The sequence below is a fragment of the Procambarus clarkii genome, chromosome 27, assembly GCF_040958095.1.
Source record: "Procambarus clarkii isolate CNS0578487 chromosome 27, FALCON_Pclarkii_2.0, whole genome shotgun sequence".
Classification (NCBI taxonomy): domain Eukaryota; kingdom Metazoa; phylum Arthropoda; class Malacostraca; order Decapoda; family Cambaridae; genus Procambarus; species Procambarus clarkii.
The window spans coordinates 10,862,642-10,890,559 of record NC_091176.1 but is presented as its reverse complement, the minus strand read 5'-3'; the positions used below and the strand labels follow the sequence as shown (position 1 = coordinate 10,890,559).

The window sequence follows — 27,918 nt, the reverse complement described above, 5'->3', positions numbered from 1 at the left end:
TTTGCAAAGTGGGCCAAACTGTGTCCGGAAGCTGCCAAATGGTCCCTAGCTGTGTCCGGTTTTGTCAAGGGGTCCCTAGCTGTGTTCGGGTCTTGTCATGGGGTCCCTAGCTGTGTCTGGAGTTTGTTGAGAGTGGTCCACAGCTCTGCCCGTGGCTCAGCTTTTGTTTTCCATTGGTGGACACATGACCATACAATTATGTCTGCAAACAATTATGGATTGGTGCCCTGTTAATCCTCCCTTTTCAGGGCATGATCCAATACGAAATCGCGAGGTGCGTGGCAATGTGCTACCACTGCGTCCAGACACCTACTCTCGGTATATAAGTACTAAGAGCTTACTTTTGTCCACACAGCTCCGCTCCTGTGCCAGGTAAATCCACTACAGGCTCACCATAGCCCGTGCTACTTGGAACTTTTTTGTTCCGAGTAGCTGAATCTGAAAACAACAACTACTTTTGTCTTGGGGTATGTTCAGGACTAAAGTATACTTGCTGGTTGATCAGTAATTAAGCTGTTATTGTGGCAAAAACCCTCTCGCAGCTGATAAGCCTTAATCACGGCAGATAGGCCGTAATTAAGCCATCACCAAACTAACCTAGAGGCAGAACCTATATCACAGGATGAGCGACGCTGACCAATACTGTTCCTATGCCGGCATGTTCATTCACATGATGTGAAGCTTCCCAATAATGTTCCTATGGCGGTGTGTTTGCTCACAGGATGAGTGGCCGTACCAATACTGTCCCTATTGCGGCATGTTAATTCACAGATTGAGTGACGATTCCCAATACTGTTCTTATCAAGATATGTTGACTCACATGATGAGTGACGCTGCTCAAAACTGTATCTATAGCAGTATGGTCCCATACACGATGAGTGACGCTACTAAAAATTGCCTCTATGGCTGTTAATTATTAGGCCCTATCAGTCGCAGGAGGTTTATTAAGACCAGCACAATATTTTATTGATCAACCATGTATGATCGCAAGTATGCTCTAGTCCAATAGTACAGAATAAAATTCTGTGTATATACAGTGGGAACCGGAGACGTACACCTCCTAAGTGTCTACGTCGCTTGCAAGGCTAAATATGAGCACGAGGCTACAATGAACAGTAATACAAAAATCTCGTGAAAATTTAACTATATGCAGCCGACATTTTATATCTTTCCATTATTTTGTCTGCATTTATATAGTACACTGCCTGTAGACAGATGGCGCGGATATATGGCTACCACAGTAGACGGATACTTCTATAGGCAAGCTAAATTTTAAATTCATATCTGCCCGCGGGGCTCTACAAGCGCATTATATCGAGCTAAACCAACATTCAAATTAGTACAGTACAGTAATTGCAATTGTATTAGCATTTTCATGGACAATTATACTTGACTAATTTTTTTTTTTACTAGGCTACATTCGCACCCACATTGTACTGTATCTGTGCCTCATGACCTGTGTAGTACTGTACTGTTATCCTCGTCACACTACACGAACATGTAAATGTGATGACCTACTTCACACTATTCCCGACCGTCCAAGTGACTGGGTACTGTTCCTTTTCTCCGTCCTATCCTAAATCCTTATCTTCATATCCCTTCCACGTGCTATATAGTCGTAATAGCTTAATACTATCTCCCTGATAATTACCTATTTAAACGATATTTGGTACATGTTAATATCAAATTTACTACAATACTTTGTAATTTTACCTTCTAAATTAGCAAAATGTTAGTTTTATTTAACTTGTTCAAATTATGAAAGAAAAAATCATATTAACATAACGTTCATTTATGCCACGTGGATAATATAAGCATTTAATATAACGTCCCATCATCCAATATATGTACATTGCAAAAACTCAAGAACTCCATTATAATGTTTACCACAAATTTGTAGCAGAATTAAAATTTTGATAAAGCGAACTCTGTACTAATTTTATTTCTTATACTATTCAACTAATTTAATTAATGAGAGCTATTGAAGAATCTAACTTCCAGATAAATGTAAAAAAAAAGGTACCTGTATAGTGCTTGTCGACGTCTTTAATTCTGTCTTCGATTGCAGAGTAATACTGTCTGTAGACGCCCTTGTGGTTCATATCGCCGTAGATGGTATACGACACGACCTTCTGTCCCGCTCCTCTGCTGGTGGACCAGTCGCTGCAGAGTGACTGCTCGCTGGACCCTGAGACAGGTGGCCCGGACCTTGGACAGCCGCAGTCATATTCGTCGTAGTTGATCATTTGCCAAGGATAAGCGTCTCTGGTATGCGACCGGCTGCTCCTGCTGGCGGAGGTGACGAAGCAGAAGGCCAGCACAGCAACGGAGCACACGAGGTAGAACAAAGGACCTTTACGTTTCCGCAGCGCCGCCAGCATGTTGGTCGCCCGGTGCGCATGCTGTCTGCCAGCACACTGCAAGGCCCAAGACTTGAGAGGGAGATCACCACGGGCGAGAGCCTCGCATCGCTGACTACCACACTTCTCACCTCTCACGTAGTGAACTTCGGATTGTCACAACTCACTGAGCTAAGTTTCCATTTCCTATTTGTGCGAGATTATTTTGCATAATCTATAACAATAACAGCTATATACTATTTGATAATACCAACCAATTTTATTCAGCTGATCGGGGGGAGATCTGAGTGGAGGGTTTGTGCCACACTGTATTTCATCTCTACCTCAGTTGGTTAATCCTCACAGCCTCGTCAAAATATTTTAAAACTGAAGTAGACCAGACGTTGTTATAAGAGTGAACTCGTCTGTGGGGCCACCCTGGTTGTAATATATACCAAACACGTGCCCACCGCTCCACTTACCCAGCTATCGTTCTGTAAGATACAAGAATGTTAGCGATAAATTAAAGCCGATAATATAATTAAACCAAGAAATACAGTACTATCAAAAGCTGGCACTAACCTGAGGATAACTACATACCAAATATAGCCTCAAAACCCAAGTTGACTCGAAAACGAAAACATGCATAAATAAACATGTTCCTAAGGTGGTACTGTACACAGTTATTTGGCCATCAATATTTTTACAATTCAGAAGACTGCGTGTTTGATTCCGTAACCATTACTTGCAGAAATGCGTTTTAAACTCGCTGATTAAGATTTATAGGAAACTCGTGGCTTATCGCGGTCTTTCCCCTGCGCGAGGCTACGCCCACAGGTCACCCATCCAGCTACTGGCCACCCTCACCGATGGCCATAACAGCCCCAAGTAAGTAAGTAATTATCAAAAGGCGGCACCAAACCAGGAAACAACAGCCCCAAGCCATTGAACGGCTGTTCGTTAATATTTTCGCGCAACGTTCTCTTGTTACCACAATGACTTCGCTTATCCACTAGTAAACAGGATTATTGAACACTAGCCATGGCGCCTCACATATGTTAGTCACTATATGTAACGGTAATTTCTTGTCGTTATATAACGGAAATTTATAGTCTTCTATATAATATAATTTTGTAGTCACTGTATATCGGTGGTTTGCAGTCACTATAACGGTACTTTGTACTCATTGTATAGTTATTGTAATTATTGTTAATTATATTTACCATGGTGGACAGCAGTAACACACTTGAGCATTATGCAATAATAAATAACAATTCGTCCTTCGTTCTGGTAGAGGAAAGTCTACTTGGAAGGATTCAATTTACATGAGATTAAGATTAGGATACAAATATATCTGGCAATACTGTGTTGATGTCAATGAAAAAGATGGAGTGTAAATTATGTAGTATGCCGCACGCCCACACCTTAGAACATTATGTATTAGCATGTCAACTTATTGATAACTAAAGAAATAAGGAAATAAGTAGTGTACCACATCAAATTGTTTGGATGTGTGATAATGGTATGATAGACAGTATACTTAGGAGCTACAAGCACTTTGCCCCAAGAGTGTAACACTTATATGCTGTGTTTACTATATTAACCTGCAATGTTAATGGGATTCTTGTACTGTGATTTGTGAATTTGTGAATTTGTACGCGCTGGATTTGTGTGCCCCTTGAGGGACTTGAAGTAGGGGGGGGGGGGTAGAAATAGCCTACGCTGCTCTATCCCTTTGAGATGTATTTTACTGTCTCAAACGTAATTAAACTTGTATTTACCATAAAACGGTACTCTGTATTCAGCTATACATCGCCGTTAACCACACGCACAGCTCCGAGCGATTTATAAGGCAAGAACATCAGATAAAAAATAATTCCCCGTACTGTACACCTCCCCAAAGCCCCACAGCCAAGTACAACAAAAAATATCTAGAATGGAGCGATTCACAGCGACGCGCCGACGGTGAAACTGGCATCTTGTCGTTAAAAGTAAAAATGGACTTTACAGCACCAATGTTTACCATGTCAGGTGTCCAGTAGCTTTAAGGCGTGTGATGCTCTGTTGGCTACCTCTCCCAAGCCTCGAGAAATTCCACATTCGCTGACTGTGATGATAAAGGAAGTTATCGGGAGACAGAGCTTAGCCAGTACATCTTCACAGCACATTGAAGGAATGTGAGGCTAGGCCACGAGCTGGAACACGAAGATGGAGTAAAGGAAGCGCAGCCACATTTGAAGTGTTACAGATTCTATACAGATATGTGAAGTTAAATATTATAGATAATAAATGCAATAATAAAGTGTCTGTGATGCCTCCGACCACACGCTCCTCTCGTGACTGTGCCACTTAGTCACGCAACTATATACAGTACACGGAAGAGACACGGTATACGCCTCTCCTTCACCGGCGTATAACAGGCCCCAGGAGTCAACCAGGTCACACAGGCCTCACCTATTTTCAGGCCACGACTCTTACGCTCTGTATAATTCTGAGGCAGAGTTTGGCGACAATAGTTAATTAGTTACACCTACAGAATAACTGTTTCTCTTTTTTCCACTTCGATCTTAATCCTGTAATTGTCTTTTCTGTGTGAGATATATAATGTGTGTGTACAATTATTAATACATTTTATTTGTGGTGCTGGTGAGTGTGAATTTGTCTCCCAGATACGCCAAGTAGATGGACTGTTATTCCCACGCTATTGTGGTTTGTAATTCACCGTACGAATGTATGCACGAACGCACACTTGGACCATCTGGGAGTGATCTCTGCCCTGTAAAATACGAAACGATCGCTGAAGAACGACAACGGTACGTACATAAGAATATATGAAACTGTAGAAATCCTATTGGTCCAGGCCAAGCAGCTCCTATATCCAACCAACACTCGCATTTGTATAATCTACGCTTGACATAATTCAGCGGCCCGACATCTTAGGTTTCCTGGCTATGTGTTCCATAAATCAACAACCGTATTTACAAATCGATACTTGTATAAGTTTATTCTCAATCTAAATAATTTAAATTTGTGTTTTTCATGTTGTATTAATATCCTCCTTGCTATTTCTTTTCATCCATTTGCAGTTCAGTAGTCAGCGCAATCGACTCACACCCGAATAGTCCCGAGTTCGATTCCCGGGCAGGACGAGACGTTTGGGTTCATTTCCTTAGACCTGATGCCTCTGTTTACCTAACAGAAAATTGGTTCCCGCTACCAGGAAGTTGGGCAACTGTTGTGGTGTACACCCTGAGCAGCATCAGTGGTTGTCCTCATACACGAGTACATCAATAAGCCTGACTTTCTCTTCCCAACAATGGGGAACCAGTTTTCAATCATGTCACTTTCCAAGGAGGGGTATAAATTAATGTTTGTAATCTCATTATGATGAGGTCATTAGTGCAGGTGATGAACTTTTTCATGGTTCTGTGTACGCTGTCAAGAGTTTAATGTCCATTCCATAACACCGAGACGGGAAACGGAGACTGCATGCTCTAAATTGGGCCCTAACAAGGCAAGGTAACGCTGAATATCATTAGCTATCTTAATAATAACACTTCTTATTGCGTATCTTAGTATCCTATTTACCATATTTCTAATATTTATTCACCGATTTCGCGGCTAAAGATTCCGATCAGAAAATAACCCAAGCGTATCAGAAAATAACCCAAGAAAATAACGCATGAAAATAAACGTAAGTGACGGCGTTTCGTTCCACCCTTGACACTTGTTAAGTCGAAACTGAGCAAAAGTGTTGTTCTCTGCGTCTAATCTTTCTGGTACAAAACATCACGGCAGTTTGCCATGAACCACAGACGGTACATTATTTCACGAATTCTTTCAGTCATAAGACTGCTTTGGAATTGACAACATTTATCAGCATATTTAATTCCTTCTAGTACCAGCTTCACCCGACGCTCTTCTCTATGGGGTGTTACTGGCCAGCACATTTGCATCAGAATTAGCATCACTTTTACAGTGTCTCTGCTCTTTGCTGCTCATTATTTCAGTTTTTACTCCTTTATTCTTGCCAAACTTTGTTTGTAATGTTTTTACCTGCATCACCATTACCTGCAGCGTAGTGCTATGTGTTCATTGTTAGGAATGTCTAAAGAAGGTTGGCAAATGGCCAGAGAGAGAGAGAGACAGAGAGAGAGAGACAGAGAGAGAGAGACAGAGAGAGAGAGACAGAGAGAGAGAGACAGAGAGAGAGAGACAGAGAGAGAGAGACAGAGAGAGAGAGACAGAGAGAGAGAGACAGAGAGAGAGAGACAGAGAGAGAGAGACAGAGAGAGAGAGAGACAGAGAGAGAGAGACAGAGAGAGAGAGACAGAGAGAGAGAGACAGAGAGAGAGAGACAGAGAGAGAGAGACAGAGAGAGAGAGACAGAGAGAGAGAGAGAGAGAGAGACAGAGAGACAGAGAGACAGAGACAGAGACAGAGACAGAGACAGAGAGAGAGAGAGAGAGAGAGAGGGGGGGGCGTGGGGAAGGAGGACGCAGAGAGCGGGGACCCCCCTCCCAGCTCAGACAGAGGGAGGGGGGAAAGGAGGCGGAAAATGTAGAAACAACGGTACAGAGCGAAAGAGGTGACAGTGGGGGGGGGGGAGGGTTTCTCTTGCGAGACAAAAGGAGAGGAAACAGTGCATTATAATGAGGTGAATGATGAGAGAGTGATGGCGGTGAATGATGAGAGAGTGATGGCGGTGAATGATGGAACCCATCCGGATATACTTCAAAATACCAGAACACAGGTTTGCGGATCTGCACAAATCGAAGGTACCAAACCCACTAAATTTGTCTTCCTGCGGTATGGGTGGACGAATTCCACATTCACACAGATGAGGACCTCCTCCCAGGGAGGGACTGGAGACACGGCAAGACCCGGCCAGGGTCCAGAACAGGAACGGAACCCTGAGAACACTCTCCCGGGGCTCTGGTTTTGAAAGGCAGCTGGCGGGGTCTAGTTCGTCCCACCAGCGGGCCTCGTACCGTAGGCGGGCAAATGGATGGAAAGCAGGGAGGTGGGAGAGCCTCTGGAGCCAGCGACACATGAGGAGAAGACTCAAATTTCAGGCGCAAGCCTGCGATTCAGCATGGAGGTAGAGCCCCCAGCACGAATCAAAGGACACCGTTTTGGATTGGACCAGGCAGCGACAGGCCAAAGCTGCAGAGCCATATACCTAGCAAGCATAAAGAATGCAGAGCTTATTAGAGGGCGAAATTGGGGCTCCCGTGATGCAACCCCCCCCCCCCACCCGGCCACACCAGAGACGCCCAATGCTCTCCACGCTGCGAAGGACATCCTCATTGCCTTGCACTTGTTGTGGTTGAACTCTACACAACGATTTTTTTAATTTTATTTATTTATTGCGCCTGGCGGTGTTGAAGGCTTAAAGGGCAATCGCCCTTTAAAGGTTTATGATTAAGTCATCTCTATAAAATTTACTATCGCGACTGTAAATGATAAATGCTTGCCATTTTTAGATATACTTATTCATAGGGAAGATTTAGATAATTATAGTTACTTATTCATAGGGAAGAGGTTGTGGCTGAACTGTGGTTGAACTCTACCAGGGATTTGTTTGGCCGCTCCTGGAGGGTGTCAAGAGTGTCATGTAACCTTCCGCAGTTCTCCTCAGTTGTCAAACTCCTCATTAGTGTTGTGTCATCCGCAAACATTACCATGTATGAGCTCACTTCCTTGAGTAGATTATCATAGCCGGGGTTTCACGCCAGAGTCGCTGAATCTAAAAACAACGCCGCTGAGTAGGTTATCCACATAAATTAGCGATAGTAATGGTCCCAGGACCTAGCCTTAGGAGCCCCCCCCCCCCCTTTACCGGCACCTGAGCATGAAGCTCTGTCGTTTGTCTGTTAGATATTCCCTTACCCAATTCTTGTTGTCTTCGTTCACCCAGATTCTCTCTCCCTACACAGCCTTTTGTACGGTACAATATCAAATGTTTTTTATATGCAGACGAGGAGTCACAATATCGTGGCTGAAGTATGTTGACCAGACCACACACTAGAAGGTGAAGGGACGACCACGTTTCGGTCCGTCCTGGACCATTCTCAAGTCGATTGTGGCTGTTTTTTTATATAGCCTTTTGAGTCTTCTTTATACTGTTGTATTTTGGTGGCATTATGTTGGAACTGTTATCAAGTTCATCTGGTGCGACGTATCTCCTCAAGTCTATTTTGCCTTTGGTGGTGCATAGGGAGGAGTTGGATGTGGTGGTGGATAGGGAGGAAGCCATAGTGAGGAAGGAGAGGGTTGTGGTAGAAGCGGACTAGGTGCTTGTTAAGGTGGTTGTGAATGGGAAGGGTTAGTAACGGTGTTGGGTGGTAATAGCGAATGGGGGCAGTAGAGATGGAAGAGAATGAAAGGAGATGGGAGGAAAAAATGAAGAATGCTGAAATATAATGAAAAGGGGCAGGCAAAGGAAGAAAATAACCATGAGGAAAAAATTAGAAATATGTGAAAGGAGAGACAGAGACAGAGAAACAGACAGAGAGACAGATTTGTTGTTATAGATTCAGCTACTCGGAACAAGTTCCAAGTAGCACGGGCTATGGTGAGCCCGTAACTTACCTGGTACAGGAGCGGTGCTGAAACACGAATGGAGAGAGAGAGAGAGAGAGAGAGAGAGAGAGAGAGAGAGAGGAGGAAAAGAAGACGAAGTCAATGACAAGCCGCACTAACCGCGGGGGACAGCCGGGAGAGATGCAGAAGAATATCTAAACTCAAAATAATACCGACCTAATTATACACAATTATGACAGTTTTATTTTTCTACCAGTAAAAACTTCCTTAAGCACACACACACACAGGCAAATGGAATTTAATGTTAATAAATGCCATGTTATGGAATGTGGAATAGGAGAACATAGACCCCACACAACCTATATATTATGTGAGAAATCTTTAAAGAATTCTGATAAAGAAAGAGATCTAGGGGTGGTTCTAAGATAGAAAACTATCACCTGAGGACCACATAAAGAATATTGTGCGAGGAGCCTATGCCACACTTTCTAACTTCAGAATTGCTTTTAAATACATGGATGGCGATATACTAAAGAAATTGTTCACGACTTTTGTTAGGCCAAAGCTAGAATATGCAGCAGTTGTGTGGTGCCCATATCTTAAGAAGCACATCAACAAACTGGAAAAGGTACAAAGACATGCTACTAAGTGGCTCCCAGAACTGAAGGGCAAGAGCTATGAGGAGAGGTTAGAGGCATTAAATATGCCAAAACTAGAAGACAGAAGAAAAAGGTGATATGATCACTACATACACAATAGTAACAGGAATTGATAAAATCGATAGGGAAGATTTCCCGAGATCTGGAACTTTAAGAACAAGAGGCCATAGATATAAACTAGCTAAACACAGATGCCGAAGAAATATAAGAAAATTAACTTTCGCAAACAGAGTGGTAGACGGTTGGAACAAGTTAGGGGAGAAGCTGGTGGAGGCCAAGACCGTCAGTAGTTTCAAAGCGTTATATGACAAAGAGTGCTGGGAAGACGGGACACCACGAGCGTAGCTCTCATCCTGTAACTACACTTAGGTAATTACACTTAGGTAATTACACGGAGGCGGTCGCCGAGCGGACAGCACGCTGGACACCTGATCCTGTGGTCCCAGGTTCGATCCCGGGCGCCGGCGAGAAACGATGGCCAGAATTTCTTTCACCCTATGCCCCTGTTACCTAGCAGTAAATAGGTACCTGGGAGTTAGTCAGCTGTCACGGGCTGCTTCCTGGTGTGTGTGTGTGTGTGTGTGTGTGTGTGTGTGTGTGTGTGTGTGTGTGTGTGTGCGCGCGCGCGCGCGGTGTGGGGGGAAAAATAGTAATAGTAGTAGAAACAGTTGATTGACAGTTGAGAGACGGGCCGAAAGAGCAGAGCTCAATCCCCGCAAGCATAACTAGGTGAATACATCTAGGTGAATACACACACCCACCTCTGGCTGAGTGGACAGTTCAAGTATGTTTATTGAGACAAGAAAGAAATACATCTCAAAGGGATAGAGTAGCTTAGGCTATTTCTACCTCCCCCCCCCCCCCTTCTGGGGTGTTCACGGCGACAGCGTTCTGGGGTAGTAGTCCTAAGGGGCCTGGGTTCGATCCCAGCATGCAGAGGCAGAAACAAAATGGGCAGAGTTTCTTTCACCCTGATGCGCCTGTTCACCTAGCAGTAAATAGGTACCTGGGAGTTAGACAGCTCCTACAGGCTGCTTCATGGGGATGTGTGTATACGATAAATATATGTAGTAGATATATAATACAGGAAAAATAGATTGGTTAGAAAGGCGGGGTCCAAGAGCTAATAGCTCGATTCTGCAGACACAAATAGTAAATACACACGCGCGCACACATTTATCCGCATAATTAATTCTGTTGATGTTTCGAATATAAAGAACCCGGATGTTGTAAAAGAAAATGGGGGAGGGGAGAGGGGGGGGGGTAGTTGTGATCTCGGGTGAATATTGTCAGTCACGTGTTGACATGTTTGTGTATTATTTGTACTTACTATTTATGTCTACAGGATCGAGCTGTAGCTCTTGGATCTTGTGTTTCTAACCGTTGGTTGTCTAATGTACTGATGCTGACCTATTTTTCATTCGGTCATATTCACTACATACATGCATTTCACCTCCCCCTCCCCTCCCCAGCAAGCAGCCAGTAGCAGTTGTCTAACTCCCAGGTACCTATTTACCGCTAGGTGAACATGTGCATCAGGTGGAAGAGACACGGCCCAATTGTTTCTGCCTCGTCGGAATCGAACCCTGGCGTGTGTGTGTGTGTGTGTGTGTGTGATTAATATTTGTATTTACTATTTGTGTCAGCAGAATCGGGCTACTCGCTCTTGCTAACCAATCTATTTTTCCTCTATCATATCTAATACCTATATTTCTAAAACTATTTACTGCTAGGTGAACAGGCGCATCAGGGTGAAAAACTCGGCCCATTTGTTTTCGACTCTGCCGGGAATCGAATTCGGGCCCTTAGGATTACGACCCCCGAGTGCTGTCCACTCAGCTGCGAGGCCTTACTGTGTGTGTGTGTATGTAAACAAAAAATCATTAAAAGAGTTTAAAACATAAAAAGATAAATATGCATTTTAATTTTAATTAACCGCGGCGTTCACCACACACTTGTTCATACACAACTTCCTATCCTGCTATTGTACAGGAAACAGTACTGTTTGTCTCACCATTGCACAGGAAACAGTACTATTTGTCCCACGAATACTTACGAAACAGTACTGTTTGCTCCACTATTGCACACGAAACAGTACTGTTTGCCCCCGCCGTTGCTCACGAAACAGTACTGTTTGCCCCCGCCATTGCTCACGAAACAGTACTGTTTGCCCCCGCCGTTGCTCACGAAACAGTACTGTTTGCCCCCGCCATTGCACACGAAACAGTACTGTTTGCCCCCGCCATTGCACACGAAACAGTACTGTTTGCCCCCACCATTGCACACGAAACAGTACTGTTTGCCCCCACCATTGCACACGAAACAGTACTGTTTGCCCCCACCATTGTACACGAAACAGTACTGTTTGCCCCCACCATTGCACACGAAACAGTACTGTTTGCCCCCACCATTGCACACGAAACAGTACTGTTTGCCCCCACCATTGCACACGAAACAGTACTGTTTGCCCCCACCATTGCACACGAAACAGTACTGTTTGCCCCCACCATTGCACACGAAACAGTACTGTTTGCCCCCAACATTGCACAGGAAACAGTAGATAACTTGAGCGCACACAGTACACAGCTGTGGAGGAGGAGGAGGAGGAGGAGGTAGACGGAGCCTCCCCACCGCTGGCTACAGGTAACTGACCCTAATGAACGCGTGCAGGAGTTGCCAGGTATGTCTCTCCCTCTCACTCCTGACCTCTGGTGGTGGTTGCCGGCGATGAAAGGCGGCCCCAGTTCACACCATAACAATATATACATTACTCTGGTAACTGGTGGTTTGGAGTACAGAAATTTACATCAATATTTGCTATATAACATTAGAGCCTCGAATATCTACTGAGGAATTGTCTGCTTGTCTTTCCCAGCGTGCTGTAACTCAGTGGTATATTCGACGATTTATTATTAATCGTGGACATCAAGAGATTTATATGTATACCGAGAGGCGAGTTTCGCGTCTTAAGGCGCTCGCCCACGCACGCACGCACGCACGCACGAACGCACGCACGCGCGCACACACACACACACACACACACACACACACACACACACACACACACACACACACACACACACACACACACACACACACACACACACACACACACACAGTTTACCTTAGTCGTGGACCACGTTCAGGACTAAAGTATTCTTACCGATTGGTCTGTAAACTATTGGGACGGCCTTGATAACCCTCAAGAGGTTGAAAGGGCTCGAATCCAAGACCCAAACTAATCGTAGTTTATCGTGAGATTAGCGTAGTTGTGTATGAACCAGCTGGAACACGTGGCTATGTCTCGTTAACATCTGGGAGGAGCCATCTGGTGCGTGACACACACACAAGCTGCGAGGAGAAACTCTTAAGAGTTCCCAGCGACAAGAATGCCTTCCAGGACCACCGGGAGCGTGTCAGATGATGGGAGTCAAACATACATATATTATGAATGGTAGAGGACCGTGAGACATGGACGTAGCCATTAATCCGGGCCGTGTGCCTCCATGCACAGCCTGCTTGATCTGAATGCCGAGATATGGCCAGATTAAAGCCACCATCTTATGAATCAGAAGCCTGATGGCTGTATTACTGGGATGTGACACAGTTTTGTCAGCTGTGTCGGTCTCTGGGTTATGTCTGTGTGTCAGAGATGTACAGACTACAGCTGGTGACGTACAGACTACAGCTGGTGACGTACAGACTACAGCTGGTGACGTACAGACTACAGCTGGTGACGTACAGACTACAGCTGGTGACGTACAGACTACAGCTGGTGACGTACAGACTACAGCTGGTGACGTACAGACTACAGCTGGTGATGTACAGACTACAGCTGGTGACGTACAGACTACAGCTGGTGACGTACAGACTACAGCTGGTGACGTACAGACTACAGTTGGTGACGTACAGACTACAGTTGGTGACGTACAGACTACAGTTGGTGACGTACAGACTACAGTTGGTGACGTACAGACTACAGCTGGTGACGTACAGACTACAGTTGGTGACGTACAGACTACAGTTGGTGACGAACAGACTACAGTTGGTGACGTACAGACTACAGTTGGTGACGTACAGACTACAGTTGGTGACGTACAGACTACAGTTGGTGACGTACAGACTACAGCTGGTGACGTACAGACTACAGTTGGTGACGTACAGACTACAGTTGGTGACGAACAGACTACAGTTGGTGACGTACAGACTACAGCTGGTGACGTACAGACTACAGCTGGTGACGTACAGACTACAGCTGGTGACGTACAGACTACAGTTGGTGACGTACAGACTACAGTTGGTGACGTACAGACTACAGTTGGTGACGTACAGACTACAGTTGGTGACGTACAGACTACAGTTGGTGACGTACAGACTACAGCTGGTGACGTACAGACTACAGTTGGTGACGTACAGACTACAGTTAGTGACGTACAGACTACAGTTGGTGACGTACAGATTACAGTTGGTGACGTACAGACTACAGTTGGTGACGTACAGACTACAGTTGGTGACGTACAGACTACAGCTGGTGACGTACAGACTACAGTTGGTGACGTACAGACTACAGTTGGTGACGTACAGACTACAGTTGGTGACGTACAGACTACAGTTGGTGACGTACAGACTACAGTTGGTGACGTACAGACTACAGCTGGTGACGTACAGACTACAGTTGGTGACGTACAGACTACAGTTGGTGACGTACAGACTACAGTTGGTGACGTACAGACTACAGTTGGTGACGTACAGACTACAGTTGGTGACGTACAGACTACAGTTGGTGATGTACAGACTACTACAAGAACAAGACGGTCAACTTGCTCATGGAGAACTCTCCTGAGACCAAGGGACACTCCTTGAAGTAAAAGTAACGTGGTACTATACCTTCACACGCCCACTTGGGGGACTGTCAACCCAACGACCTCGTTATACAGGCAAAACAACGCCTCTAATCAAATCGCCTGACAATGCCCAAACAACATGGCTCTATCAGAGAATTTATAAAATCTACATGTAATCAGACAACCCGTTCTCGCACTTTCGTATAGTCAATATTGACTTATTAAATACGTTTACCTTGAAAAGCTTCATAGAAAACACCGACCTTACCTAACCTTCTTAGTATGTTAAGATAAGCATCTTATTGCTTCGTAATTACAATTATTACTTAATCTATTATAGGTATAGGTTAAGTAATAATTCTAATTACGAAGCAATAAGATGCTTATCTTAACATACTAAGAAGGTTAGGTAATGTCGGTGTTTTCTATGAAGCTTTTCAAGGTAAACTGAAATATTCACAATAAACTAGTATGTCACATATGCACGTATTTAATAAGTCAATATTGACTGTAAGAAAGTGCGAGAACGGGTTGCACCAGATCATCATATAAGTGCTCAGGCTTTGGTACAAACATTACTGGGAATATGGAACAGGTGTTACTGATAATGACACCAAGTGTGAACTATGTGATATGTTAAGGTCTCACACCCTCACCCATTATGTTCTTGATTGTCCGGTGATTAATGTATATATAGAAACACTGAGATAAGGACTGTTCTTGAACAAATAGCCTGGATGTGTCACAACGGAAAGGGTTGATGATATTCTGGAGAGAAATAAGAATTTTGCACCAAGACTGTAACTTTTGTTGAATTGTCTGAATGTCTATTACAAATTGTGTGTGTACCAAGTCATACAAGTGTTGGTGTGTATGTCTGGTAACATACTGCATGTGTAAAGGAAGAAATGTATATGTTTATCTCTCACAATGTTCGCTAATATGTTTATCGTTTGTGATGTGTGTCAAAATATATATATGAACACGTTGTACTGAACGGGGAAATAGTTTGAGCTATCTCATCCCTTTGTGTGTATTTATACCTCAATAAACCTATATGAATTTTAATGATATAAATGAACCGGTCCTCAGGCCAAGCTCGTTAAAGTGGCGGCTGTCTCCCAAGACGCATTCATAAATTGTTTACGTATTGTGCATTAAAGATAAATTTATTATTATATATATATATATATATATATATATATATATATATATATATATATATATATATATATATATATATATATATATATATTTTAGTTCTTTGTATACTTAGGCGACGGTTAGATTAGGTGTTAAGGTTACGTGGAAGTCTTTACAGAGTTGCGATTCGAACAGAGGTCGTCATCGAAGCACGTACTGTTCGAGAATCGTTCGAACATCAGTTGTCAGTCGTATGCAAACCGTTTTTCAATCATTAACAAGGGGTTTGGCGGCTGAATTAACGAGCATCTAAGCTTTCTTGACGAGGACGGGCTTAATGGGTAACAAGGTTTCCTTCACTTGTGCCATAACTGCCTTACACCGCGGAATTACCATCACCAGCCTAAATGGCTCATGAATCTTGGCCAGGGATTCAGGCTGTCAGGTGGGGGGGGGGGGGCTGCCACCTGAGTGGACAGCGCTTCAGATTCGCAGTCCTGAGGGCCCGGGGTCGATCTCCGGTGGAGGCGGAAACAAATGGGCAGAGTTTCTTTCACCCTGATGCCCCTGTTACCTAGCAGTAAATAGGTACCTGGGAGTTAGACAGCTGCTACGGGCTGCTTCCTGGTGGTGTATAACAGAAAGGAGGCCCTGGTTGAGACCGGGCCTCAGGGACGCTAAGCCCCGAAATCATCTCAAGATAACCTCAAGATGGATACCTGATCAACCAGACTGTGACTCATACATCAGGCTGCAAGCAGCCACGTCCAACAACCTAGTTGACCAAACCATCAACTAGGAGACCAGGTCGAGGACCGGGCCGCGGGGGACGCAAAGCCCCGGAATCCTGGCAAGGTAAGGTAATGGAGTCTTAAGTTCCGTTCTTCAAGTTCAAGTATGTTTATTGAGACAAGAAAGAAATACATCTCAAAGGGATAGAGTAGCTTAGGCTATTTCTACCCCCCCCCCCCTCACGTGTGGCGGGGTCTCCACACTACCTCTCACTCTCATAGCCTTACATTCCTCCCTTCTTGAAGGGCTTGGCGTGGGTGGTACGTGAGACAGTCTATTGATCCTCACAACACAAGAAGAAAGTGTAGTGAGGGCTTATAGTCCGGTGAGTTTTGTGGAGAGGCGACCTTAAACAAGGAAGAAGAGCCACAGCGCGACAAAGATCAGGTCTCTGTGGGACCAACATTAATTAAGGACTTAACAGGATCATCATGACCAGTCTTTCTTTTGTAACTTTTCTGCGCTGGCAAGACTGTCTGTCTGCCTCATATATATATATATATATATATATATATATATATATATATATATATATATATATATATATATATATATATATATATATATATATATATATATGCAACAATGATCACAAAAACACTGATCCAAGTATGCAGAATAACCACATATGAAAAATAGAAAATGCTTAACGCGTTTTCGGCTAATTCGCCTTCATCACTTTCTACTTTGATTCTACTTTGCTCTGATGAAGGCGAATTAGCCGAAAACGCGTTAAGCATTTTCTATTTTTCATATGTGGTTATTCTGCATATATATATATATATATATATATATATATATATATATATATATATATATATATATATATATATATATATATATATGTCGTACCTAGTAGCCAGAACGCACTTCTCAGCCTACTATGCAAGGCCTGATTTGCCTAATAAGCCAAGTTTTCATGAATTAATTGTTTTTCGACTACCTAACCTACCTAACCTAACCTAACTTTTTCGGCTACCTAACCTAACCTAACCTATAAAGATAGGTTAGGTTAGGTTAGGTAGGGTTGGTTAGGTTCGGTCATATATCTACGTTAATTTTAACTCCAATAAAAAAAAATTGACCTCATACATAATGAAATGGGTAGCTTTATCATTTCATAAGAACAAAATTTGAGAAAATATATTAATTCAGGAAAACTTGGCTTATTAGGCAAATCGGGCCTTGCATAGTAGGCTGAGGAGTGCGTTCTGGCTACTAGGTACGACATTATATATATATATACACATATATATAATCATTCCTTCAGTCATTCCTTCTGAAGATGTATTAATATACGAAAGTACTTAAGGAAATTCCTGTTGTGAATTTCCTCATTCCTCATTTTACATGAGAATGAAGTGCAATATTGACAGTTGAGAGGCGGGCCGAAAGAGCAAAGCTCAACCCCCGCAAACACAACTAGGTGAATACACACACACACACACACACACACACACACACACACACACACACACACACACACACACACACACACACACACACACGCGTTCTCTCACAAATTCAGCCCGTCCTCCAAAAATGGGGAGGTAAATGTACACAGCCCCAAAGTGCAGTTATGTACTATGCATGACAGTCAGGAAATGTACTTAATACACTTAGTATTAAGACGTACTGTCAATTCGGAGGATGGGTTGCACGTAGCTTTTCGCTCGTATGCGCTACAGCCAAATATCGACGTTATTCAAAATAAAAATTTATTTTCCAATTAAATTTTGAATTTTTGTTTTTTCTAAAACAGCAAGTTAAGGGTCCGCTGGGAGGTTAGGAGGGCAGGAAGTTCTCCTGAGGTTTCAAAACGGCATGAAAACCGTTAATTGAAAGTTTCCTCTCCTAACAGACTAAGCCAGAGGACCCAAAACAGAAAACGGTACAGTACGTCACTTTCGTGAGCCGATTTCGTTTTGAATTACGTCGATTTTTATCCCTGGGTGCGCATACGACCGAAAAGCGACGTAATTGTTTAGAGGACGGGTTGCCCACACTCCCCCCCCCCCCCCGGACGAAGCTCCAGCAGGTATCTAACTCCCCAGGTACCTGTTTACAGTTAGGTGAACAGCATCATCTGGTGAAAGAAACTGCTTGCATTTCTTTCTGCCTTGACCGGGAATCGAACGTCCAAAAATTAACCAACCCATCTAACCAACCGGAGCCGCTACTCATTAGTCTGAGAGCGTCAATATTGCGGTACTGCTATCTTATTGCGGAAGATGTCGTTATCTTCCCTAAACCAACGCAAATTTTACGTTTACGATTGCGTAAAAAAATATAATGTCTTCAATAAGAGAACGGGTCCCTCCCGCCTGCTCTTCCGACGTGGTATATCGCGTCTCATTCATAGTGCTCTTACCTAACTAGGAGCGTACCGCCTTACCTTGAGGCTACCTTGAGGTGCTTCCGGGGCTTAGTGTCCCCGCGGCCCGGTCGTCGACCAGGCCTCCTGGTTGCTGGACTGATCAACCAGGCTGTTAGACGCGGCTGCTCGCAGCCTGACGTATGAGTCACAGCCTGGTTGATCAGGTATCCTTTGGAGGTGCTTATCCAGTTCTCTCTTGAACACTGTGAGGGGTTTGCCAGTTATGTTACCAACACACTGTTAGGAAATGTAGATGTTTATCTCTCAGAATGTTTGGTAATATGTTTATTGTTTGTGATGTGTGTCTATGTATGTATTAACACGATGTACTGAACGGGGTGAGAATAGCTCGAGCTACCTCATCCTTTTGTGTGTATTTTACCTCAATAAACTTATTTCAATTTCAACACACTGTAAATTACTAATTAACTCATCCAGGCCGATTACCTTACCTTGAGATGATTTCGGGGCCTAGCGTCCCCGCGGCCCAGTCCTCGACCAGACCTCCTCACGTACCGATACTCGTTAGTACGAGTTGGCGTACAATTTGTGGTCCAATAATTCCAACACACCATCTCATTTTAGACGTTATCTTACCTAACCTTATCTTACCTAATATGTCATACCTCCCCCCATACCAAAGTATACCATACCCCTACCATGTTATGCCTTCCTCCTTAGCCTGGTGGACCAAACTCTCACAAGTCAAGCCTGGCCTTGGGCCGGGCTTGGGGAGTAGAAGAACTCCCAGAACCCCATCAACCAGGTATCAACCAGGTATCAACCAGGTATCAACGTTATGCCGTGATGACCAAACCCACACGTCAGAAGATGGAGGAGTGACGACGTTGAGGTTCGACTTAGACTGTTATCAAGAAGTGTGAAGCTGTTGAAGGTCCTTCTTGGACCATACTCGAGTCGAACGATACACGCCTCGATAAAGGTCAAGGATAGACCGAAACGTCGTTGTTTCTTCATCTTCTAATAAAGATGAAGGAACAACGAAGGTGAAGGAAGGTTTGGTCATCTTCAGCCCCGTTATTGTGACTCATCATCTGCACGATACACCCCCCCCCCCCATCATGTTATATATCTCCCTACCGTGTTTAAACATTACCTGCTACCATGTTCAAATAATTCCCCTCTATTATGTTTAAACATGTTCCCTGCCATGTTTAGATATTCTCCTTAACCATTGGTCAACATTAAGAGCATGAGGCGACCATCGTGGCTGGCCTTCCAGAGATCCTGAGTGCTTGTTCCCACCGGTTCTAAAACCTGCTCTCTGGGGGTCTGGAAAGGTATTAGAGGAGATGTTCCAGGATAAGAGAGGCTGATCACCTGTGACTCGAAGGAGAGAGAGAGAGAGAGAGAGAGAGAGAGAGAGAGAGAGAGAGAGAGAGAGAGAGAGAGAGAGAGAGAGACAGAGAGAGAGAGAGAGAGAGAGACAGAGAGAGAGAGAGAGAGAGAGAGAGAGAGAGAGAGAGACAGAGAGAGAGAGAGAGAGAGAGAGAGAGAGACAGAGAGAGAGAGAGAGAGAGACAGAGAGAGAGAGAGAGAGAGAGAGAGAGAGAGAGAGAGAGAGAGAGAGAGAGAGAGAGAGAGAGAGAGAGAGAGAGAGAGAGAGAGAGAGAGAGAGACAGAGAGAGAGAGAGACAGAGAGAGAGAGAGAGAGAGAGAGAGAGAGAGAGAGAGAGAGAGAGAGAGAGACAGAGAGAGAGAGAGACAGAGAGAGAGAGAGAGAGAGAGAGAGAGAGAGAGAGAGAGAGAGAGAGAGAGAGAGAGAGAGAGAGAGAGAGAGAGAGAGAGAGACAGAGAGAGAGAGAGAGAGAGAGACAGAGAGAGAGAGAGAGAGAGAGAGAGAGAGAGAGAGAGAGAGAGAGAGAGAGAGAGAGAGAGAGAGAGAGAGAGAGAGAGAGAGAGAGAGACAGAGAGAGAGAGAGACAGAGAGAGAGAGAGAGAGAGAGAGAGAGAGAGAGAGAGAGAGAGAGAGAGAGAGAGAGAGAGAGAGAGAGAGAGAGAGACACAGAGAGAGAGAGACAGAGAGAGAGAGAGAGAGAGAGAGAGAGAGAGAGAGAGAGAGAGAGAGAGAGAGAGAGAGAGAGAGAGAGAGAGCTATGCCATGAACACAAACGGTGAGTAATGTTCTACAACTGAAGAAAGATGTTTAAAATATAACAGCAGGTCTTGGGAATATAATAATACAAACAGTCAGCCAGCCGGGGATACCATTATGCTTGATTTATTAATGGAGTTGTTGTCACAGATAGATTACGTGTTGACAATATAATGGGTTTCATGGGGGCCAAAACCCTAGCAACCGGACCACCAACCAGGAGGCCTGGTCAGAAACCGGGCCACGCGGATGATGAAAAGCTGCTCAAAATAATTACGACAGATGAAGATTATAGAGGCCAACAGCAAGTCCTCAACTGAGAGCTGGTCCGAAAGCTGGCTGCTTATCTTTAACCCAAGCAAATGTAAGGCAATGAGAGTGAGAGGTAGTGTGGAGACCGCACGACCGGTTCACAATGATGGAAAGGCAACTCGTTGTGAAAAAGAAAAGGATCTATTAGATATTGCACCAAAACTGTCTACGGAAGGCTATGTCAACAGAATCACAGCGTCATGCGTAAACCTGGCAACTAGCAATTTTCCAGAATATGGATAGAAAGGGATTCAGGTTGCTGTATACAACCAATGTGAGACCAGTGTTGGAGAGCGCATTCCTCCACCTGTACACCACAAGGATGGTTCCAAAACTGAGAAGATTGAAAGGAGTACGAGGAAAGACTAAGGGAACTGGATCTTACAAAAAGATAGACGGGAAAGAGGAGACATGACGGTAACATATGTGATCCTTCGGGCATTGGGGAAGTATTTAATGATACAAAGTTCAGTGTATATAACAGCAGAGGTTAAAGATGACAGATACTGAAAACCAGTCAGGGATGTAACAAATATTTATTTAGGCGAAGAATGTCGAGGAAATGAAATAAGTTAGGAGGTACTCGAGATTAATTCTATCCATAGGTTTTATATAAATGATAACAATCGTGAATTGGGAGCAATGGCTGGAAAAAGAACTAACATAAAACTTAAGCTCTGTCCGTATGGTGCTCCTGGGAAGGTTTAACTCTCAGATTGAGTAGCAATTAGTTTATTAAACCCACTTTATTGTGAGCAACGTCTTCGCGTTATGCTGTGTACTCTAGCGTCTTGTTTACATCCCCAGAAGGTCCAGCTGAATGGTATGTCGTTATCAGTAATATGGTAAAAAGTGCAACTGATACACGAGATACAAAATATTAACTGGTAAATAAGAAAATGCATTCCAGGAATATTATATTAGTGAACATTCTGTATAAACAGTAGAAGAGTGGTGGCCTGGCGAGTGTTGCCAGACCAGAAGAGTAGCTCATATACCTCCGGATGGTTAATCTCCATTTGCACTTGGTCAACAGGAGGACACAATGGCGGTGTGTGCGCAGCGCCCACCTGCACCCTTTCATTTCCTCCCCCCTGACACGTGCACCCTGCCCCCTTATATCCTCTTCTGTGTTTACACACGTAAACACAAGAAATATATAATGGTCACTGATGTACACTACTGGTTGGCAATACTCTCCTTGTTTACGTATGGGTCTGTCATGAGTCCCAGCCTACTCGTCGTCCAAGCCTATCTGCGGTCTAAAGCCTATCCATAGTTTCTCTTGTCATTTTTCCGGTTTGAAGTCGGTCTCGGCGAGCCGGAGGCCTCGTCTGTTCTGCGGGTGTCAGGTTACCGCTGCCAATGATCACGTTACTTACAAATGATGGGACGACCGTAAACAAATTATTGGCGGTAATGAACATAATTATGGCGCGGGTCTAGGATTTCCTGGGACTCGCGGCGGCGCCTTTCTTTTGGCGGGAAATAGATGTTTTGTCCCGGCGCTCTCCGGGTTATAACTAGTTTATATTACATCAAATTATGGACAACGCTTGTATGATTAGGCTATTTATTTATTTGTTTATGTATTTTTTCAGATATATTTGTTCTATATTATTAAAACTGTACAGCCTATTTTAATACATGGGAATGTATTAACAAGGTTTATTATATTATCTTTTAAGTTTAGTAACTGAAAACGAACAGACTTAAGCTATGTTCGGAAATCGATGTGTTTTAATCAGAACTTTTGTAACAGCGTCAGGTTCCCAAAATGGTCACGAGTTCATCTGACTTTTCTTTGTTTATGAATTCTGAATGTTAACTAGAGAGCACTGTTTCTAACAGACATATATAAACGCTTCTGATTCAGCATGTTGGATAGAATGTAACATATCCACCAGACCGCTCAAAATCTCAGCTCGTATTTTCTGGAAATACGAATGTAACACAAACTATTAAAAGAATCTGAATATCAAATAATTTCAAAGAAAGAACAGAGCAGCTGGCAAATCACCTTAAAAACTATGATTTCCAATTATATGATAATTTTTTTTTGAGCATGATCTTTAAGTGAGCCTGGGGTCACACTTGAGAATATATTACTTAACTCTCGGGACAACTTCTTGAAGTACGTGATGTCATCACCCAACCCGTCCTCCTAAGGTTTCCCAACATCAAGAAACTGTCGTACTAAAATCGTGCCCTATCCTAACCTACCAGAGGATCCCAAAACAGAAAACAGGACATTATGTCAATTTCGCGAGCCGCTACCATTTTCTAGTACGACAATTTTTGGTTTTAGGTAGAGAATACGTCAAAATGCGACGTTCTATTAGGAGGACCGGTTGCCCATACAATGACATCGAATTTGTCCAACTCTGAATATTTAAAATATTTTTACCCTGAAATAAAATATATATGATTTGAGTTACTAGATTAGAGTACATTTCGGATGCTTCCTAATCTCAATATATTTATTTGTGTATATTTAACACTCGTCAACCACACCACTAACTGGTGCGGTGTTGGGATCAAGGCCGCCACAATTGCTTATTGACCAACGAGCAAGAATACTTCCAGTCCTGTACGTAGTATAGATCTAAAGTAAAGATCACACTCTACTTGATAATAGTCCAGTACGGGCCGAAACGTCGTCGTCTCCTCATCTTCTAGTGTGGTTTAGTTCTCATATCTCCAGCCATGTTATTGAGACTCATGGTCTGCATATAAAGTGAACTCTCAAGAGTATACACACCGAGAAGCAAACGTATACCTTTCAGTGTATATATATATATATATATATATATATATATATATATATATATATATATATATATATATATCGTACCTAGTAGCCAGAACTCACTTCTCAGCCTACTATTCAAGGCCCGATTTGCCTAATAAGCCAAGTTTTCCTGAATTAATATATTTACTATGATTTTTTTCTTATGAAATGATAAAGCAACCCTTTTCTCTATGTATGAGGTCAATTTTTTTTTATTGGAGTTAAAATTAACGTAGATATATGACCGAACCTAACCAACCCTACCTAACCTAACCTAACCTATATTTATAGGTAAGGTTAGGTTAGGTAGCCAAAAAAAGCTAGGTTAGGTAGGTTAGGTAGACGAAAAAACATTAATTCATGAAAACTTGGCTTATTAGGCAAATCGGGCCTTGAATAGTAGGCTGAGAAGTGCGTTCTGGCTACTAGGTACGACATATATATATATATATATATATATATATATATATATATATATATATATATATATATATATACACTGTCTAATATTACATATATGCTCTTCTGCCAACCTGTGTATTCCTGAGGTGTTCCGGGCGGATCCATTCAGTGTAACAAAGGCATTCAAAGCAACTGAAGCGCATAATATAATCGTAATAATGTAATCATGGAGCCGCCACTCACTGGCCACTATATCAATACAATACACAGATACATTGTTAGCGCCAGGGCGTAATATTCCTTGTAATGAGAAAATCAGCAGGATCTATGAGGATGATTCGAACCCGTTTAAGTGGTACTCCAAAGTTAGCGCCCAGGAACACTACACCACGACATGGTAAGAGCAGTGTTGTGGTCTGGGGCCTTAGCTTGGGAGTACCAAGTGAGTGGGTTCGAATCCTACACATGACTCCTACTGATTATCTCATCTATACATCACGCTAATGTGATTTCATTGCGAATTCCTTGTAATAAAATCACTAAAACACTACAGATCTTTCAAACTGCAAAAATTTGGGTTCTCCCAAAAATAAAAATTCAATTTGAAACCTGTTTTTGGGTCGACATGAAAAATGAAATCTTTTATAGTAAATGTAAAGTGTTCTGCAGCCTCACATGAAGAACAGATCATTCTACACATGAAGCACAGACCATTCCACACATGAAGCACAAATCACTCCACACATGAAGCACAGACCATTCCACACATAAAACACAGATCATTCCACACATGAAGCACAGATTGTTCCACAAATGAAGCACATATCATTTCACACATGAAGCACACATAATTCCACACATGAAGCGCGCACAATTTCACACGTGAAGCAAACATCATTCCACACGTGAAGCACAGAGCATACCACGCATCTATCTTGAGATGATTTCGAGGCTTTAGTGTCCCCGCGGCCCGGTCCTCGACCAGGCCTCCACCCCCAGGAAGCAGCCCGTGACAGCTGACTAACACCCAGGTACCTATTTTACTGCTGGGTAACAGCAGTAAATAGGGTGAAAGAAACTCTGCCCATTGTTTCTCGCCGGCGCCTGGGATCGAACCCAGGACCACAGGATCACAAGTCCAGTGTGCTGTCCGCTCGGCCGACCGGCTCCCTCCCATCAACTACAGATCTGTTCCAGACTGATCATCCAAGCAGCTGATATAAAATAAAAAGATGGCCTTGCATCTTTAAAGAGTGTTTATAATAACAATTTCACATCCCGTATTTTGTTGATCGGAAGACCCCTGGACCATAACAAGCCTAGTGGCCTCCTGGAGGTGGCTCCGTCTGGCTCGGCCGCGGGGGACGGCTCGTAAAATATTATAGCACTCCCCCCCCCCCACACACCCCAGCCCTCACTCCAGGCCCTCACCCCAGCCCTCACTCCAGGCCCTCACCCCAGCCCTCACTCCAGGCCCTCACCCCAGGCCCTCACCCCAGGTTACAAGACTTTACTCATACACGCAGCCAACACCCAGGAGTGAGCGCCCATCAATATAATGCACTCATCACGGAATCCTGAAGGCCACTGACCTGCCGTAAAGTGTGTGTAGGGCATCTGCCCTGGCACAGTTTGCAGGGCAGAGCTTATGCACCAGGGACCCGCCTTGGAACAGGCAGGTTGAGAAAGCTAAATGAATTCTTGATTATTTTTATATATAAAACTTGAGGATTCATGGAAACAAAACTAAATATAAATTGAAAAGTGAAAAATACTTCGTTTCTCTTTCATTTGCAACTTTCTTTAACCCTTTTGCTGCTGCTCACGCTCATGAGCGAGTCACAGCTTGGGTGCTGCTGGCGCTTGTCAACATTTAAACTGGCGCAATTAATGTATGGTTATGCCATTGACCATGAAAGATCTCTGGGGATATATATACAGAAAAATTAGCCAGCCCATCAGGACTTACGGGTTGTTCATGGCCGTGCCATCTCTTGGGTGGTTCAATCTCCATCAATCAATCAGCCCATCAGCGTCAATATAACCACTCACAAGAGAACTTGTGGACTGCTTCAGCATTGGCACAGCACAGACTGACCCAGTGACTTCAAACACAATATCCATGGATTATTCCATGTGTGATCATTTCATAATGTGTGACGACAATAGGATCTCCCGTAAGAAACAGGTGGCTAGTGTATATGGTGTAGCAATACTGCAGTTCGTTGTTGTGGAGGCCATAGAGCTGGTGGCAGGGTGGGGTGAGGAGGCGTCCAGCCGTGACTCACTCCCGCCGCCATTACACACGTGTTTTCATAGACTTCCAGACCAACAAATCCATATTTAGGTAACCAACAAATCTATATTTTCCCATAATCTGCATATGCCTTTTCTTTAAATTCACGTGAATAAATTCTGTTTAAGTTTCCTAAATAATGTATTTGTTTTTATTTTGGGTCGGGCGCCTACAAGCATTTATTTTCCTTCGTCATTGTGCCATTAACCCATTCACTGCTCTAATCGTCCAGCGACGATTGAGTGGATCGATCAAATACCCTGGAGATTATTTCTCACCGCCAGAGTTAGTTACATATCTGATTCCTTGATGGCGATTGTCTGCCATATTGGAAACTAATCCTGAGTGCTCTAGTTTCTTGAGAATTTGAAATGACACGAACACCATGTTCTACGTATCACCTTGCAGCCAGTGACTGTGTATTATCATCATTGCATAACTGATAATGTCCCGTTTTTGTTCGTGGGTCCTCTGGTTGGTTAGGTTAGGGCACTTTGGTACGACAGTTTTTTGACGTTGGAACGCTGGCGAGAACGGGCTGGAGCACCTCCCGCCCTTGTGTACTGCACGCCTAAGATTCCCCACACTACGCCTGTGTCACCCGGGGTATGGTAAATATAGCCTAACATGAGTGTTGACCAGACCACACACTAGAAGGTGAAGGGACGACGACGTTTCGGTCCGTCCTGGATCATTCTCAAGTCATTCTCATCGACTTGAGAATGGTCCAGGACAGACCGAAACGTCGTCGTCCCTTCACCTTCTAGTGTGTGGTCTAGTCAACATACTTTAGCCACTTTATTGTGACTCATCGCCTGCATAGCCTAACATAACCTCACACTCTCCCAGACAATTTTCTCAACAGGTTTCCATCAGACTAACAATACTAATACAAATACAGCCTTTCCGACTGGTAGTTGTCTATTGGTCTTGTATACCTGGTTTACAACTATAGACGGAGTTACCGTTTTTATATACTCAATCACTCCACTCGCTCACTTTTTTCTTTGTTTACTCCGAAGTGCTTTATGGCATCTGTGATTCACATACATGTTTAATTTTAACGACTGCATTCTTAGGGAATCTTCAGGGAATCCCGTAACTATCTTGTACGTCTGAATCATGTTCTTCCCCCAGCTGAACTTCAAGTCTGAACTCCACTCGAGCAGTCTGTCTTCGTAGCACTGTCTGGTCAGCCCTCGAAGCAGTCTTTTTACCATATTTTATATTTCTCGATTTTGTTATTGTGTTTTTTGAAGCATAGGTTCCATGGTGGTGCTGCATATACGAGCACTAGTCTG

At 43.5% G+C, this 27,918-nt stretch overlaps 2 protein-coding genes across 7 annotated transcripts in view; one reads left to right on the top strand and one right to left on the bottom strand.

The window, feature by feature from the left end:
- The window catches only part of LOC123762643 (uncharacterized), a 90,839-nt gene that overhangs the window by 8,260 nt on the left and 54,661 nt on the right, over nt 1–27,918 (bottom strand). Inside the window, exons 1-2 of one of the 6 annotated variants that reach the window (XM_069332334.1) lie at nt 12,197–12,262; nt 2,024–2,833 (exon numbers count right to left, since the gene is read on the bottom strand). In XM_069332334.1, coding sequence (XP_069188435.1) covers nt 2,024–2,381 — 358 coding nt within the window. In that variant the 5' untranslated portion in view covers nt 2,382–2,833; nt 12,197–12,262. Of the gene's footprint in view, nt 1–2,023; nt 2,834–4,362; nt 4,535–11,558; nt 11,578–12,119; nt 12,263–27,918 lie in introns of those variants that run through there. The other 5 variants (XM_069332330.1, XM_069332332.1, XM_069332335.1 and 2 more) reach the window with 5 other exon arrangements.
- LOC138369102 (uncharacterized) lies at nt 13,197–14,387 on the top strand. The gene has a single exon (XM_069332038.1). It carries the CDS (start codon nt 13,197–13,199, stop codon nt 14,385–14,387), a length of 1,191 nt encoding a protein of 396 aa, XP_069188139.1.